This window comes from Cherax quadricarinatus, chromosome 96 (assembly GCF_038502225.1).
Source record: "Cherax quadricarinatus isolate ZL_2023a chromosome 96, ASM3850222v1, whole genome shotgun sequence".
Taxonomy (NCBI): domain Eukaryota; kingdom Metazoa; phylum Arthropoda; class Malacostraca; order Decapoda; family Parastacidae; genus Cherax; species Cherax quadricarinatus.
Window position 1 is genome coordinate 4,012,677 of NC_091387.1, and position 19,482 is coordinate 4,032,158.

General features: G+C 40.8%; 1 protein-coding gene across 1 annotated transcript; it reads right to left on the reverse strand.

Moving 5' to 3' along the window:
- Positions 1-2,674: 2,674 nt before the first annotated feature.
- On the reverse strand, positions 2,675-18,550 carry LOC128701732 (endochitinase). Its single transcript, XM_070105025.1, has 13 exons — positions 18,412-18,550; positions 16,131-16,197; positions 12,655-12,857; positions 10,859-11,024; positions 10,438-10,544; positions 10,231-10,346; positions 9,964-10,090; positions 6,159-6,353; positions 5,897-5,975; positions 5,453-5,603; positions 5,195-5,255; positions 4,078-4,236; positions 2,675-3,335 (listed from the first exon to the last, which is right to left on the reverse strand). Exons 1-13 carry the CDS (start codon positions 18,421-18,423, stop codon positions 2,925-2,927), a joined length of 1,854 nt encoding a protein of 617 aa, XP_069961126.1. The 5' UTR covers positions 18,424-18,550; the 3' UTR covers positions 2,675-2,924.
- Positions 18,551-19,482: the final 932 nt, after the last annotated feature.

The following is a 19,482-nucleotide window of genomic DNA, read 5'->3' on the forward strand; positions in this document are numbered from 1 at the left end:
AAGGGGTGGTAGTGGGAGGTACAGTACCTGCACTCTGAAGGAGGGGTGGTAGTGGGAAGTACAGTACCTGCACTCTGAACGAGGGGTGGTAATGGGAGGTACAGTACCTGCACTCTGAAGGAGGGGTGGTAGTGGGAGGTACAGTACCTGCACTCTGAACGAGGGGTGGTAGTGGGAGGTACAGTACCTGCACTCTGAAGGGGGGCTGGTAGTGGGAGGTACAATACCTGCACTCTGAAGGAGGGGTGGTAGTGGGAGGTACAATACCTGCACTCTGAAGGAGGGGTGGTAGTGGGAGGTACAGTACCTGCACACTGAAGGAGGGATGGTAGTGGGAGGTACAATACTTGCACTCTTAAGGAGGAGTGGTAGTGGGAGGTACAATACCTGCACTCTGAAGGAGGGGTGGTAGTGGGAGGTACAATACCTGCACTCTGAACGAGGGGTGTTAGTGGGAGGTACAGTACCTGCACTCTGAAGGAGGGATGGTAGTGGGAGGTACAGTACCTGCACTCTGAAGGAGGGGTGGTAGTGGGAGGTACAATACCTGCACTCTGAAGGAGGGGTGGTAGTGGGAGGTACAATACCTGCACTCTTAAGGAGGGGTGGTAGTGGGAGGTACAATACCTGCACTCTGAAGGAGGGATGGTAGTGGGAGGTACAATACCTGCACTCTGAAGGAGGGATGGTAGTGGGAGGTACAGTACCTGCACTCTGAAGGAGGGATGGTAGTGGGAGGTACAATACCTGCACTCTGAAGGAGGGGTGGTAGTGGGAGGTACAGTACCTGCACTCTGAAGGAGGGATGGTAGTTGGATGTACAGTACCTGCACTCTGAACGAGGGGTGGTAGTGGGAGGTACAGTACCTGCACTCTGAAGGAGGGATGGTAGTGGGAGGTACAGTACCTGCACTCTGAAGGAGGGATGGTAGTGGGAGGTACAGTACCTGCACTCTGAAGGAGGGATGGTAGTGGGAGGTACAGTACCTGCACTCTGAAGGAGGGATGGTAGTGGGAGGTACAATACCTGCACTCTGAAGGAGGGATGGTAGTGGGAGGTACAATACCTGCACTCTGAAGGAGGGATGGTACTGGGAAGTACAGTACCAGCGCTATGAAGGAGAGAGTTGGTGACCAACACTGGAAGTTTTTATACCATGACTCGCACACCTGAGCGCTAAACCCACAAGGGCCGTGCAGCACGGACATCGAAAGACCCCTGTTGATGCCGATGGGAGAGACAGAGAGCTCCTGATCAAAGGAACTGGAGCTGTTCTCCGGTTCCTTGAATCGGGTCTGAGCGCCTTCCAGTACCCTCTTCCCCCCCTTTTAGGAACTGTATTACACCCTTACGGGTTTAGCGCTCCCCAAGAATAATGATAGATAATGAAAATAATTAATAATAATGAAAATAATAATAATAATAATAATAATAATAATAATAATAATAATAACAACAATAATCCTAGGTAGTAGGTTGGTAGACAGCAACCGCCCAGGGAGGTACTACCGTCCTGCCAAGTGAGTGTAAAACTGAAGCCTGTAATTATTTTACATGATGGTAGGATTGCTGGTGTCTTTTCTGTCTCTTAAACATGCAAGATTTCAGGTACGTCTTGCTACTTCTGGAGTTTACCTGGAGAGAGTTCCGGGGGTCAACGCCCCCGCGGCCCGGTCTGTGACCAGGCCTCCTGGTGGATCAGAGCCTGATCAACCAGGCTGTTGCTGCTGGCTGCACGCAAACCAACGTACGAGCCACAGCCCGGCTGGTCAGGTACCGACTTTAGGTGCTTGTCCAGTGCCAGCTTGAAGACTGCCAGGGGTCTGTTGGTAATCCCCCTTATGTATGCTGGGAGGCAGTTGAACAGTCTCGGGCCCCTGACACTTATTGTATGGTCTCTTAACGTGCTAGTGACACCCCTGGTTTTCATTGGGGGGATGTTGCATCGTCTGCCAAGTCTTTTACTTTCGTAGTGAGTGATTTTCGTGTGCAAGTTCGGTACTAGTCCCTCTAGGATTTTCCAGGTGTATATAATCATGTATCTCTCCCGCCTGCGTTCCAGGGAATACAGGTTTAGGAACCTCAAGCGCTCCCAGTAATTGAGGTGTTTTATCTCCGTTATGCGCGCCGTGAAGGTTCTCTGTACATTTTCTAGGTCAGCAATTTCACCTGCCTTGAAAGGTGCTATTAGTGTGCAGCAATATTCCAGCCTACTTACACTTAGGTCACACCACACATACATGTACAAGCACATATATACACACACCTCTGTGTTTTCTTCTATTTTCTTTCTAGTTCTTGTTCTTGTTTATTTCCTCTTATCTCCATGGGGAAGTGGAACAGAATTCTTCCTCCGTAAGCCATGCGTGTTGTAAGAGGCGACTAAAATGCAGGGAGCAAGGGGCTAGTAACCCCTTCTCCTGTATATATTACTAAATTTAAAAGGAGAAACTTTCGTTTTTCCTTTTGGGCCACCCTGCCTTGGTGGGATACTGCCGGTGTGTTGAAAGAAAGAAAAATAACAATAATAATAATAATAATAATAATAATAATAATAATAATAATAATAATAATAATGGAAATAATAATAATAATAATAATAATAATAATAATAATAATAATAATAATATGTCACTGGTAACTAGACTTATTAAGGATAAATAAGGCTGGTCATTGAGTATTAGTTTTTATTTAAGCCGTGATAAGAGTATTATGAGGTATTTAATTACAGCGACTCACTATATACAGTTTTTAGCATACATAAGAATATAGTTATATTTTTCATTACATCAGTTTATTGCAGATTGTCATCTTTTTTTTTTAATTTTTAAGTCGAGAAATGTCGTATTTGCAAGTCTCGGAACATAAATCGGTTTTAATGTTAAACTGGGTTTGTTTTATACCTGTTAATAACATTATTTAACTAAGGATGTGGCTTCAGCATCTTCTTCACAATGGGAGACATTTTTTCGGCTATGCCAGCGGGGATAGCATTGACATGTTTTGGTTGGGGAGGAGCAGGAACAGCCTTGACGGGTTTTGGTTGGGGAGGAGCAGGAACAGCCTTGACGGGTTTTGGTTGGGGAGGAGCAGGAACAGCCTTGACGTGTTTTGGTTGGGGAGGAGCAGGAACAGCCTTTACATGCTGGTGAGGGGCTGGCTTGGCAGGAGGGGGTTGAACATGATTCTGTTTGGTGTGAGTCTTGCGTGCGGGAATGTTACAGTCAGAGGTGTCCACGTTCTGTGGCCAGTCACATATCTTATTGGCTTGACTCCAGTAGGTACCAGCAGGACACTCCTCCAGGTGTGGCACTCCGTCGAAACACCAGTAATACTGAAAAACAACACAAACATTCGTCAGTGTGGAGCCAGAGTTAAATTTAGTTGATTATTCTTGGGATCCTTCAAGGTCTGTTTTGTGTTAATCCACAACTCATTTTCCTTTCAAGGAATAATAACTAAATTTACCTTTAGTAACGGTGAATGTTTAGATAATTGAAAAATACCTAAAAGTTAAGGATATCATTCGTGGGTAATAAAAAATTAAGTTAATAAGAGGTTGTTAGGTAAGACACACATGCAACAGTTAGGTATCTTTATTTCGAAACGTTTCGCCTACACAGTAGGCTTCTTCAGTCGAGTACAGAAAAGTTGATAGAAGCAGAAGAGACTTCGAACAATGCTCTTCTCCAGACTGAGGGACTGACCACCTCAAAACTTTAAGGGTGATGGACTGATTACATCGTCTTCAAGTATCTTCTGCTTCTATCAACTTTTCTGTACTCGACTGAAGAAGCCTACTGTGTAGGCGAAACGTTTCAAAATAAAGATACCTAACTGTTGCATATGTGTCTTACCTGACAATCTGTCGGTATTTTATACCATTTTAATGTTTAATAAGAGGTGGTGGGAGAGTCGACATTGTGCCAGTGAGGTAGTATAATTGAATATATATATTATGCACCCCATACCCATCCTGTGGGCTGTAGTCAAAGATTACGGAGGCACATCATAGGTCTAGAGACTGGGCTGCAGAGTTCTGGTAACTAAAATTACAGTAGTAATGTAGTACTCACTTTATCACAGTCAGGGTGAGGCCAGTAGTCCTGGACACTACAGTCTATGGGTCCCAATGTGGTGGTAGGCGCGTTGGGGTCCCTAGTGGTAGTGGTGGTTGTGGGAGCGTTAGGGTCCCTAGTTGTGGAGTGAGGGGTTGTGGGTTCCCATGGATTTCTCTGTGGAAGAATATTCCTCTTATTTACTTAATTAAGAATGTATTATTATGAAGAGACAGCGTACTGGACGCACAACTCTTGTTCATGTTATTTACATAACAGGATGGCAGCGCAATACCTTACATCCTGGAGTATACCTGGAGATAAATAGTATAACATATAGACATGTTGGAAAAGTAGACACAAATACAGTATAATGAAATCCTGATACACCATGAGGCCTGGTCACAGACCGGGCCGCCGGGGCGTTGACCCCTGGAGCCCTCTCCAGGTATACTCCAGGTATCGACTACGTTTCGACCACACAGTGGGCTTTATCAGGTTACAAACAGATGTTTGTGACTTGATAAAGGCCACTATGTGGGCTAGTGTATATTTTTCCACCTTATATCCAATTTTGCTAATATTAATTTTAAAAGGAACATTGATACAACACAAACACGCTAATCTCTGCACCATCAGTTTTAAGACAAACTTTTAGGTCTGTGATTATGACAAGTTCCACTTTGACCATAAATTACTATATAAATTTTGGCAAAAAGAAATCTGAAGACCCCAATAGCATTAACAGAATTAAATATACACCAAAAATCTTGTTCCTATAAGAGGATGTATCACTGATGAGACATCACAGATTATGTGATGTCTGAGACACACAAAGATGACAGATTTATTTCCTGTTTGAGGATTTTTCCAATATAGGTTAAAAACCCTTAAATTATTCTTGAGAGATACAGAACGAGGGAGGATATGACTGAGGTTTACAAATGGGAGAAAAACATAATGGGGAAAATGGAGTGCTTCGAGGAATCGAAATTGGACAAAATCAGCACATTGTTTTGGTAAAATGGAAGCATATGGGTTGGCACAATTTTTGTAAAAGGGTTTGACAAAGATTCATAGTATAAATAGTCGTTTACTATAACTACTACTGCTACTACTAATAATAATGACTCACCGTAGTGGTGGTAGTGGGCGCCACAGGAACAATATAATCCTTCATACCTTCATAAATCACGCTGCAATACAAGGAAAGTGTCTTTAAGTTCAATTTTCACAAACAGTGATCTCAGAATTTGTGGAGAATACACTTATATTATTTCTAAAGGTATCACGTGAGACGAACCACTCATAACGTAAAATAATGAGGCCCTTGAACGATGAATTCCATTTTTATATATTTAGGATTAAGTTTAAGTTACACATTAAAACTTACTTCATCATGGGATTTTTGCCTAAGTTGCACCATCCCAGGTAGTCATCCTGGTCTATGGCCCAGGTCATGGCACCAAGCATTTTCGTCTCCTTGATGAAGTCCATCTTAATCTTGAGGCTGTCTGGGTCCTCGTATCCTACCCACTGGTCATCTGTCCGCAGTACACATTGATTACCACATAATCATTTTTACAATTACTAGTCTACCAGCTTTATTAAATCCCATCGTGTTGGTATTTTATATCTTTTATCACCACCAGGGCTTCCTGACAGTGCTAAATTGGTCTTAGCTGAAGCTGAGGCTTCAGCTTGAGCGAGTTTCAGAAGCTTTTGCCAACCATTTTTCTCCTTTCTGGAGGATGTTTTGAAATTTTGTCATGGTATAACTGCTTTATACTGAAGCTAATTACCGTAATTTATCTAACAGTTAATATTAAGATGTTACCCTTGGTTGTGTAGGGAACGAGTCCAACATCATCGTAGCGGTCTTCCCAAGCTGTGTCATCCAACATCATCTTGCAGATCTAAATGAGAAGTCTTCCTTAGTGACATTTGTATAGTTACCCCTTCGTACTGGCTATTATTTATTATATCTCAAATATAAAGACTTCCATCGTGGTCTGAGTGCATTTTTTTCTCTTTTGACCGGATCAAGTGAGTAGAATTTACCTTTGAATATAATAACTGGCCCAGTGTGATTACATTACCTCGAAATATGCCAAGGTGCCCGTGGCGTTGGTATAGGGACCAGGGTTTCCACCACCCACCCACTGTTTAATGGAAGCGTGGATGTCATTGTTTTCAGGGCTGCCAAGGGTGTAAGTGCGACCGTAGAAGGGAGTACCCAGTACCAGCTTGTCAACGGGACACCCAAATTCCTCCCACAGCAAGACAGCGTCGTTCTACATAGTACCAGGAAAACAGTACAAGAATTATTCATGGGGGTCTGAACACTGTACAGAACAATCTTTTATTAGGACAATTCCCATAGGATAGAGCTTTATCATGACTTGATAAAGCTCTACACATACATGGCACGACAGAAGCTTCTCTGTATTGTTTTCGTAGCGTCATTCATAACTAGAGGACACGTGACTCACGAAATCGTATGACACGATTGTAAACAAACTATACCACGGGTGGGGTTCGAACCCCACCCGTGGTATGTTTGTTCAGAGGACACGTGAATTTTAAGACACAAATAATAAAACATATGCCTAGTATGTTTGTTCAGAGGACACGTGAATTTTAAGACACAAATAATAAAACATATGCCTAGTATGTTTGTTCAGAGGACACGTGAATTTTAAGACACAAATAATAAAACATATGCCTAGTATGTTTGTTCAGAGGACACGTGAATTTTAAGACACAAATAATAAAACATATGCCTAGTATGTTTGTTCAGAGGACACGTGAATTTTAAGACACAAATAATAAAACATATGCCTAGTATGTTTGTTCAGAGGACACGTGAATTTTAAGACACAAATAATAAAACATATGCCTAGTATGTTTGTTCAGAGGACACGTGAATTTTAAGACACAAATAATAAAACATATGCCTAGTATGTTTGTTCAGAGGACACGTGAATTTTAAGACACAAATAATAAAACATATGCCTAGTATGTTTGTTCAGAGGACACGTGAATTTTAAGACACAAATAATAAAACATATGCCTAGTATGTTTGTTCAGAGGACACGTGAATTTTAAGACACAAATAATAAAACATATGCCTAGTATGTTTGTTCAGAGGACACGTGAATTTTAAGACACAAATAATAAAACATATGCCTAGTATGTTTGTTCAGAGGACACGTGAATTTTAAGACACAAATAATAAAACATATGCCTAGTATGTTTGTTCAGAGGACACGTGAATTTTAAGACACAAATAATAAAACATATGCCTAGTATGTTTGTTCAGAGGACACGTGAATTTTAAGACACAAATAATAAAACATATGCCTAGTATGTTTGTTCAGAGGACACGTGAATTTTAAGACACAAATAATAAAACATATGCCTAGTATGTTTGTTCAGAGGACACGTGAATTTTAAGACACAAATAATAAAACATATGCCTAGTATGTTTGTTCAGAGGACACGTGAATTTTAAGACACAAATAATAAAACATATGCCTAGTATGTTTGTTCAGAGGACACGTGAATTTTAAGACACAAATAATAAAACATATGCCTAGTATGTTTGTTCAGAGGACACGTGAATTTTAAGACACAAATAATAAAACATATGCCTAGTATGTTTGTTCAGAGGACACGTGAATTTTAAGACACAAATAATAAAACATATGCCTAGTATGTTTGTTCAGAGGACACGTGAATTTTAAGACACAAATAATAAAACATATGCCTAGTATGTTTGTTCAGAGGACACGTGAATTTTAAGACACAAATAATAAAACATATGCCTAGTATGTTTGTTCAGAGGACACGTGAATTTTAAGACACAAATAATAAAACATATGCCTAGTATGTTTGTTCAGAGGACACGTGAATTTTAAGACACAAATAATAAAACATATGCCTAGTATGTTTGTTCAGAGGACACGTGAATTTTAAGACACAAATAATAAAACATATGCCTAGTATGTTTGTTCAGAGGACACGTGAATTTTAAGACACAAATAATAAAACATATGCCTAGTATGTTTGTTCAGAGGACACGTGAATTTTAAGACACAAATAATAAAACATATGCCTAGTATGTTTGTTCAGAGGACACGTGAATTTTAAGACACAAATAATAAAACATATGCCTAGTATGTTTGTTCAGAGGACACGTGAATTTTAAGACACAAATAATAAAACATATGCCTAGTATGTTTGTTCAGAGGACACGTGAATTTTAAGACACAAATAATAAAACATATGCCTAGTATGTTTGTTCAGAGGACACGTGAATTTTAAGACACAAATAATAAAACATATGCCTAGTATGTTTGTTCAGAGGACACGTGAATTTTAAGACACAAATAATAAAACATATGCCTAGTATGTTTGTTCAGAGGACACGTGAATTTTAAGACACAAATAATAAAACATATGCCTAGTATGTTTGTTCAGAGGACACGTGAATTTTAAGACACAAATAATAAAACATATGCCTAGTATGTTTGTTCAGAGGACACGTGAATTTTAAGACACAAATAATAAAACATATGCCTAGTATGTTTGTTCAGAGGACACGTGAATTTTAAGACACAAATAATAAAACATATGCCTAGTATGTTTGTTCAGAGGACACGTGAATTTTAAGACACAAATAATAAAACATATGCCTAGTATGTTTGTTCAGAGGACACGTGAATTTTAAGACACAAATAATAAAACATATGCCTAGTATGTTTGTTCAGAGGACACGTGAATTTTAAGACACAAATAATAAAACATATGCCTAGTATGTTTGTTCAGAGGACACGTGAATTTTAAGACACAAATAATAAAACATATGCCTAGTATGTTTGTTCAGAGGACACGTGAATTTTAAGACACAAATAATAAAACATATGCCTAGTATGTTTGTTCAGAGGACACGTGAATTTTAAGACACAAATAATAAAACATATGCCTAGTATGTTTGTTCAGAGGACACGTGAATTTTAAGACACAAATAATAAAACATATGCCTAGTATGTTTGTTCAGAGGACACGTGAATTTTAAGACACAAATAATAAAACATATGCCTAGTATGTTTGTTCAGAGGACACGTGAATTTTAAGACACAAATAATAAAACATATGCCTAGTATGTTTGTTCAGAGGACACGTGAATTTTAAGACACAAATAATAAAACATATGCCTAGTATGTTTGTTCAGAGGACACGTGAATTTTAAGACACAAATAATAAAACATATGCCTAGTATGTTTGTTCAGAGGACACGTGAATTTTTTAACTCAGTCAAAAGATTAAAAGGTAATAAAACTGCATCCCTCCCACCAATGGAAATAAGTCACTCTGTCTGACTTTTTTGGGTTATCCTAGGTTCTCTACACATATGCTGCTATGTGTGATAATTCTATGTAACTGTATTTGTGTATACCTGAATACACTTACTTACACCAGCTCCCCTACTCTCTCATCCATGCTAGTTTGGTATATATCAAAGTCAAAAAAGATGTGTGGCACCACTGGACGGGCCATCTAATGAATATCCGTGTCAGGTTTTATGCCCCTGCAGAATAAATTAAGAACAATAACTAATGTCTCACGTAAGCTTCATACACATTAAGGAAAACAGAATATGTACTCTTGAAAGACGTAGACTGAGGCGAGATATGATTAAACAAGCGGAAAACACGTATTAATCAAGATGTAAATAGGATGCTGACCAATAAATCAAAAGATAAAATTAGATATAAAACGATATAGGAAAACACTGGTTTAGTAAACGGGTGGAACTCCCTGTCAAGTAGAGTGTTCGAAGCTAGCATCTTATGTTCTTATTAACGTAACAAGTGTAATAAGTAGTAAGAGTGGACTTACACCGTTGAGCTTCTCGTAACCACCTTCGTCGTACTTGGGTCGCTTGTACAGCATGGAATGCACGTCAGCGAAGCCACACCAGTTCCCCCTCAGGTCATAGGTCATCATGTGAATGGCGTCCAGCAAGCTGTAACATTACCAAAACTTTACCATCGTATATTATATCAGTCACATTCCAGAAACAACTATTATCGCTAAGCACATTAGTGATAATCATTAGAGATACTGTGAATATTGTGAGAAAGGTGTTTGCTTGTGTCGACTGACCTGCACAGCTCTGGAACATGGTATCCATCCTGCAGTCTGAACCTGGCCACAGGTACGGCCGCTGTCAGGTCCCATCCAGCACCTACTTGGTCGAATGCTGCTCTCAGTTCTTGAACCTAGATTAAAAAAATAACGTTATATCGAGATTGTTAATTATGGAAACCAGTGATATTTTTTACGTATTTTAAGAATTATAAACACACTTACCAATTTTAAGTAATTATCCTTGTCAGCATAAGTACCACCACGGTCAGTCGCTCCGGGGTACTCCCAATCCAGATCGAATCCATCGAAGCCGTAGTCTGTCAGCAACTCTATTGGAATATTGTTCATACTGTCACTCCACAGTATTTAATTTGACGTATAGTACTGTAGAGTACTAAGTAGTAACTGCTTTGTATACTTCATGTTTGTTAAAATTAAGCATAGTTAATTGCTAGACTCCTAGAGAGTGGCTAGCGAGTCGGTCTGGAGTTTTATGACTCTGATCGCGGGTTCTATTCCCACCCGTGGTATTTTTTTTTTTAATGCAGTTCCCCTTGACGAATTTTACCTAATCTAAGCACTGGCATGGAAAGCTTCAACTGGTCAATACTGTATGTCATTAGTATAATGATAGGGTACTTACGAACAACACTCCTGACGAAAGATTGTCTTCGTTCAGCTACGCCGACCATCTGAGAGTACTTTTTACCTCCCTCAGCCCAGCCACCAACTGCAATCATTGTCTTCAGGTCAGGGTACTTGTCCTTCAGAGCCACGAAGCGCCGGTACCCATCAGCATTGATGTCCAGCTGTGATGACGCGAGATTCTCTTTACATATTTGTTATTATTAATTATATGTATTTCTAAGAGACCACACGGTCCTAAATTTTGAGTTTTATTAAGACGTAGACTCCGAATCAATTATCTATCCAGTACAGAGTCCCACGTTCTGTTGGCTGACTATTAATCATTAACAAGTCAACAATTTTCTACATGGGGTATAAAGTAGATAGTGTCAATTGAAATAATTCATTATATACCTCAAGGGACAGCAAAACAAATCTAATACACGTCACATAATAGACGGATCCCACACATATATCAACGTTTTTGTATCCAAAGGTAATATTCTTCATTTGAAATGTACAATGTAGAAATTATAATGGAGTTCAAATAGATTTTTTAAAGAGGAATTTTGACCTAGGAAAAGCATTTGAGGTTCAGTGGGGGAAATGTGACAATAACCAGCAAATTAATATGAGATAATTCAGTTTTCTCTCCACTAGACTACTGGCCGTCTTCTCGTCATCAGTGTCGAGGTTGGGAGACCACTCTCTCCCGCCTTCGCATTGGCCACACTCAGTCTTACTCTTGGGTATCTCATGGAGAGGCACCCTGTTCCTCTCTGTGAGCAGTGTCAAGTTCCAGTATCAATTAGCTACATTCTGTTAGACTGCCCTCTCTATCAACGAGCACGCAGAATTTACCTCCAACGTCGTCTTCGTTCTACTACTCTCTCTTTACCTTCCCTTCTTGCTGATGGACCCTCCTTTAATCCTGACTCTCTCATTGACTTCTTGACAACGACTGATTTACTCCACAAACTCTGATGATGAAACCTTTCGCACTCCCCTCAGCCCTTTCTACCTCAATCTCCTCTACCCTTTCACCATCCACTGCCCCGCTGTTCTCCGTAACCTATTACTCATCCATCTCCCTTTTGTCACCTAATACCCTCGCTTCCTTCCTGCCCTGCAGCGCTGTATAGCCCTTGTGGTTTAGCGTTTCTTTATAATAATAATAATAATAATAATAATAATAATAATAATAATAATAATCTCCACTAGGCTACATTGTGGAAAATATTTCCTATTATTTATATATATAAATGCTAAGTTGATGATTCTTACATTAATTAGTAATAGGAAGGTATAAATATTTTATATTTTAATTTTGTGACTAATCTTTCTATGGATGGTGATTTTTTTATCAACGTTTATTTGATCTTTGGTTGGATTCCCAGTTTGTCATACGATCTTATTTTATATACAAATAACCCGCACATAGAAGAGAGGAGCTTACGACGACGTTTCGGTCCGACTTGGACCATTTACAAAGTCACACTAACCAGAAGTGGAGCAGGACGGCTGTATATAGGCAGGAAGAGGTACCCGTCCTGCTCCACTTTTGGTTAGTGTGACTTTGTAAATGGTCCAAGTCGGACCGAAACGTCGTCGTAAGCTCCTCTCTTCTATGTGCGGGTTATTTGTGTATCGTTCCAGTCCCGGTATTGTGCCTTTTTTTTATCTTATTTTATGTCATAGAATTATGTTTATTCACGAGAACGACACAAAAGATCCGCATCTCTTAATATATTACAAGATTTATATAGCTTTGTTGGGTCATCTATTATACCAAGACATATATTTACATCTCACCTCAGGATCCAGGACCATGACCTCCCAAGTGACGTTGGACACACCACAGAAGGAGTAGATAAGGTGAGTACAGAGGTCAGCAGGGATATCTTCGATGTCATAATGGACTTCATCTGGTCTATAGCGGGCCCAGGTCTCATAGTAACATACACGGCGAGCTAGCCGCTCTGGAAGTGCTCTGATGCCGCCAAGTGGCTCATGATCTGAAATGGGAAATTTCGGAGTGTTTTTATAGTGTTAGGTACGAGGATACATGTGCAACTAATGCGTTATTTTATTGTGGCAACGTTTCGGTCTCCAGGATGTTTACCTAACCTTGATTCCTGTTTTTATCATGAAGATAATACTGTTTGCAAATGAACTCTGACAGTTAAGAGTAAAAATATGTGAACCTCTAGGTAAGGACGTGAAGGTTTTAAACCAACAAACTCGGATGATAAGATGGGGATTTTCAGGAATGAAGGAGGGAAGAATAGGATTTGTTAGTATGAAAAAAATCGTAACTATGGAGAAGGTTGGTGGGGCAGTGGACGGATTGAAAGTGTGTGAAGTAATGGATGGATGGGATTCAAATGCCGAAAATGTGGGTTTATAATTCTGGAATAGTGCATTTGATTCATTAAAGAATGGAAGGCACCTAAGGAGGAGCGGAGAGGATATATATTTTTTGTATAAAGATAAATTATTGAGAATGTAGGCATTATATTAAAATAAATTATTAACACTGCGACTAGTCCAGGATTCGAACCCATGTTGTTTTAGCTTGCCTTATAGTGAGCGAAAATTCCATGACGCTCTAACCCACGGGACCATACAATCCTACAAGAATCACGCACCCGGCAGAGCTAGGTGTTGTACAGTGATCCAAGGACATTCGGTGGTGTGGGTGCTTCAAAACTAATTGCATCCTCATCCCCGTGGTTAAAATATAGAAATATATGTGATGAATATACAAGGTCAGACAAAATGTGTAGCAGGACTGTAGCAGTTACAAGCCTAATTAATTTTACCCTATTCCTAGTATATCTCCTTTATAGTATGATAATAAGATATCTCATTTACATTATAATAAGATATTATCTCTGTTATGGTATAATAATAAGGTATTAAAGAGACCTCAATGGAAATAAGTTCCTGACTTTTTTTTTTTTTTTTTTGGGGGGGGGGGGTTATTCCAGGTTGTCTACACATGCTGCTGTGTATAATAATCTATGTAAGTATATTTGTGTATCCCTGAATAATCTTACTTATTCTTGATGAAATTGAGACACTTGTGCAACATCTGGGTATCTTTATTGTAGACGTTTCGCCATCCAGTAGCTTTATCAATACAAATTCCAGGACATAACTTGAAGACAGAAGAACTATGTACAGAAGATGAGGTAATCAGTCCCTCAACCTAGCAGTAGGTGCGAAGAGCACCATAGTTGTGGAGATTCTGAAGCAGAAGCAAGGCGCCTGGCGCTTATATAGTAACGTCAGGTGGAAATGGGACGGGTAGTAGACGAGGGCATAGTCACTGGTAGGAGAGATTCCCCAGTGGAAGTAGGTCCTACCCAAAGAGATGGGTTAGTTGTAGTTGTAATTGCCTTGTTCTACCCTGCTGAGTGCTGTTGACTCAGTTACGACCAGGTGCTGCAGGTACTTCGACTACCCATTGTGTTCATAGTACAACCCGTAGCTCCGTTGGTAGCGCACTTAGCTCACACACTGAAGTCCGTGGTTCGATTCCCGGTACGGGTGGAAACAGGACGTGTTTCCTTAAGACACCTGCTGTCCCTGTTCACCTAGCAGTAAAATAGGTACCTGGGTGTTAGTCGACTGTTGTGGGTCGCATCCTGGGGACAAAATTGACCTAATTTGCAGTAAATGTTCTCTCAGTAGTAGTAACCAGTTACCAGTAACCAGTGTACCGTTGACTCAACGACCAACCGTCTCTGCCTGAGTCACTATCTGAACTCATATTGCGCTGACCTGGCATTATTCAAAGACCCCCTCACATATGGGTACTGTGGGCGGCCAGTCAGTCAGTGTTAAGAGAGCAGAGAGATAGGTACGGCTGTAAGGGCGCACTCCACATTATCTGTAATTATACGTACTACCAGCCTACGTGAGTATTTCTTTACCTAATCCACGTGTCGAACTCCCACATGATAGTTCTGCATAACAAGGGGCTTTCTATATATTATGTCACTGGCGTCAGCTATGGTGTGTGTACCTTGTACTTGTAGAAATAATTATTAGTATTGTCTCCATGTGGGTTTGGACCTCTTACTGACAGCTCCCTTCAAGGGATGTTTATGACTTGATACCGGTGAAGGGGTCTTGATACCGGTGAATGGGGTCTTGATACCGGTGAAGGGGTCTTGATACCGGTGAAGGGGTCTTGATACCGGTGAAGAGGTCTTGATACCGATGAAGGGGTCTTGATACCGGTGAATGGGGTCTTGATACCGATGAAGGGGTCTTGATACCGGTGAAGAGGTCTTGATACCTGTGAGGGGGTCTTGATACAGATGAAGGGGTCTTGATACCGGTGAAGGGGTCTTGATACATATGAAGGGGTCTTGATACCGATGAAGGGGTCTTGATACCGGTGAAGGGGTCTTGATACCGGTGAAGGGGTCTTGATACCGGTGAAGGTCTTGAGACAATGAAGTTGACTTTTCCTTGAATCGAACCCAGGGGTACTCACCTAATTGTGGTTGCAGGGGTCGATACTCAGCTCCTGGCCCCACCTCTTCACTGGGTGCTACTAGGTCCTCTCTCTCCCTGCTCCATGAGCTTTATCATACCTCATCTTAAAGCTATGTATAGTTTCTGCCTCTACTACCTCACTTGCTAGGCTATTCCACATCCTGACTACTCTGTAACTGAATAAATACTTTCTCACATCCCTTTGACTCATCTGGGTCACTATTCTTGGATGTTTCAGCATAAGGGGGATTACCAATAGATCCCTGGTTGTCTTCAAGCAGGCACTGGACAGGCACCTAAAGTCAGTACCAGATCAGGCGGGCTGTGGTTCGTACGTCGGGTTGCATGCGGCCAACAGTAACAGCCTGATTGTGGCAACGTTTCGCTCTTCAGGAGCTTTATCAAGCCATTACCTGGAGAGCGAAACGTTGCCACAATAAATGTCACATTAGTTGCACTTGTGTCCTTTTACTTTACATATTGTCGGTAATTCTACCAACTTTATTACAACAGCCTGGTTGATCAGGCCCTGATCCACCATGAGGCCTAGTCAGAGACCGGGTCGCGGGGGCGTTGACTCCCGGAACTCTCTCCAGGTATACTCCAGGTATGGTTACTTGGTTTAGAAAGACACGTAAGCAAACACTATGACATCTAGAAGTGATCAAGGTCCCAGGACCGAAACGTTTTCTAATAAATATGTCATAGTGTTTGCTTACGTGTCTTTCTTAACCAACTTGTCGGTATTTATTACCAAGGTTTATAACATGGTTACTTACCTCCAGGTCTGGCGTAGCGAGGCTCAGCGTTGACCACCGCAGCCAGCACCGCCAACACCCCCAACACCTGCAACAATATATGTGAGTCATTATTACGTTACAGAACACATTAATCCCCTACTAATATATTAGGCTGTGTAATAAGTAAGTTTATTTACATAACATAAGAAAGAAGGAACACTGCAGCAGGTCTACTGGCCCATGGGAGGCAGGTCAAAGTCCTCCACCGGCCCAAGCCAATGACCCAACCTAGTCAGGTCAGGTCACATTCACTTAAGGAAAGAGAACAGCATCTGACCTAGTAACACAAGCTAGTCAGGTCCAACTCGCATCCGCCCACACCCACTCATGTATTTATCTAACCTATTTTTAAAACCATACAACGTTTTAGCTTCTAAGGTACAAGTATAGGTACACTAAAGTACAATTATCGTACCTAATAACATTTGCAAAACGGCCACTGCCAGAAATGCTCAGGCATGCTAGTGACTCTCTTATTAATATCTTATGAGGCCTAAATCTCACATTGTTTGCTATGCAAAGGAATACACATTTGTCTCCATGACTCACGAAATCTCAATGACACGATTGTAAACAAACCATACAACGGGTGATACACAAATAACCCGCACATAAAAGAGAGAAGCTTACGACGACGTTTCGGTCCGACTTGGACCATTGACAAAGTCACAGTGTGACTTTGTCAATGGTCCAAGTCGGACCGAAACGTCGTCGTAAGCTTCTCTCTTTTATGTGCGGGTTATTTGTGTATCGTTCCAGTCACGGTATTGTGCCTTTTTGTTATTTATACCACGGGTGGGATAGAACTCGCGGTCAGAGAGTCTCAAAACTCCAGACCGTCGCGTTAGCCACTAGACCAGCTAGCCACAATAAGATTCGTCCAACTAGGTATATTTCTACACCATAGGAAGGTTAGCATAGGCCATCACTGTGACCACAAATGCAAGTTTTTAAATAAACATTTGTGTTTGTACTGTGAAAAAAAATAGTGAATCTCCAAACGCCTTCGTGATTCCTCACATTTTTATAGTTGTTGCTGTATATATTACCATGTCACTTGTTTACTGTGTTAATTCACTAATAACATGCTATGTTAATTACTTAAGGATAAGATCGACACCATTCCTAACCCTTCTAGGGTAGGGTAGGTGCCTGAGTCCGAGCTTATAGCTCACAAGACTGTCATTCCCATTAGCCCCCTTGGGGCGGGGATGGCAGACCAGAGAGGCCTAGCTTGTGGCTAGGCCTGGGGACAGTTGGTCCCAAAGATGAGGAGGTACTTGTGCCTCCTCCCATGGGAGACTTAGGTCTCAGACACTCCCTAAAGAGGGAGCCAAGGCCGGGCCACCACTTGGACAAGGCCCGGGCCGGGAGAATACCGGCTAATCTTTAACTAACTAACTAACTAACTTAAGGATAACCCAAAAAAGTTAGTTGAAAATAACTAATAAGTTAATAGCTGTATTATGCATGAGGCCTGGTCTCAGACCGGGCCGCGGGGGCGTTGACCCCCGAAAACCTTTCCAGGTATGCACCCATATCCATCCTGCAGGAGGCACTCAAAAGGGTCTAGGGACTCAATGCTCAACCAGGATTTCAATTTTGAGGTGCTGAGAAATCAGAAATTTTGGAAAAAATCGAAGATATTGTTTTTTATAAACGTGTTTTTCAGCATATAAGTGAATTTTTATTAAACTAGTGTGCTTTTGTGGTCACTGGTCAGCAGGGAAAATTAGGGATTAATTGAAAAATACAATAAAAAGTATTTGAGGATGGCATGACCCCTTCTTAGTTCCATTTCATGGCTGAGCCACAGTGCACACATGTACCGCTATCTGAGTAAGTTACAATGGTAATTAATTGTTTGTAAGGTTTTTTTGTTGCCTATTATCATTACGACCTTACGTTACCTCCAGGTAAGGTAAGGTCGTAATGATAATAGGTACGTTTCCCTGTTTTGAAAATAAACACTCGTTAATCTAACTTATAACATGCACATGACTAAATTTTCAGGGTAACGAGAGGCAGTTTTAGCTAATAAATTATTAGTTTTAAAAATATTAGAATAATTAGTTGCATTGGTGAGGAGACAGAACAGTTTCTGGTCATCTGACCGAGGCCTTCCACTGGCTTACCCTTCCACTTTAAAAATTACGGTTATAATCATTTAGTACACTGCCTGAAAGGTACACAGATGTGTTTATATAGAGCTTCTCAGTATCACCAAACCACTGTTAAAATGAATCAATATTTTTCCCACCTTGAAAATCATTGATGTGGCTAGAATATGGGTTAGCTGCTAGACGTGGTCACTCAACTTGATGTGAGTGGCCAACTGGACCTCATCTCTGGGCCAGATACAATATATAGCCAACCCTCCCTACCCCTTCACGCTGCCATTTTATCTACTCTCGTGTGTTTTTAGTCTTCCTGGGGTGTGCCTTGGTGCTTGTGAAGGCTTTCCTGATTTAAGCTGAAGAATTAGATACGTGGCAACATCTGGGTATGTTTACTAGTAGACATTTCTCCATCCTGTGGCTTTATCAATACAAGAACGGTGAAAAATGTAGGAGTATACAGAAGATGTGATAATCAGTTCCTCAGTCTTCCAAGGCTGAGGGACTTGAAGTGTACACAAGTCTTTTTTCACATCTTGTTGGTATCATCTTACCATTTTTCAAATGGCAAGGTTAATTACGAGGCATGTAAGAACCCCTGTCTTATATGGTTATTTTTCCACTATAATCTACCTTGTTCGTAATTACTATCACATTTTGTTTCGTAAGATTAAATCCAGGATCTTTACTTAATTTAATAAGGTCTGAGCTTGCTACCATCTGCAGCTCATAAGACTGCCATCCCCACGAGCCCCTTTGAGGCGGGGTAGATGGCAGACCAGAGGCCTAGCTTCTCCCTACGAGCCCCGTGAGGGCGGGGAATGTGGCTAGGCCTGGGGACACTTGGTCCTAAAGATGAGGAGGTACTTGTACCTCCTCCCATGGGAGACTTAAGTCTCGAAACACTCCCCAGATAGGGAGCCAAGGCCGGGTCACCACTACTTGGAAAAGACCCGGGCCGGGAGAATACCGGTGAATAAAAAAAAAAAATTATTTAATTCATGGCATAACTTAAGAATCTGAGGAGAGTTGTGTTGCAGATTTGTTAAGTTATACCATGAATTAAGGAAAGATCCTGGACTTCACGTTACGAAAGAGACAAAGCAAATGCGATAGTAATTATTCAAATTCAAATTCAAAGTTTATTCTCTATAAGGATTACAATGCTGAGTTTACAGAATTTGGTTATTGTGTGGTTTACATGTGGTAAAATA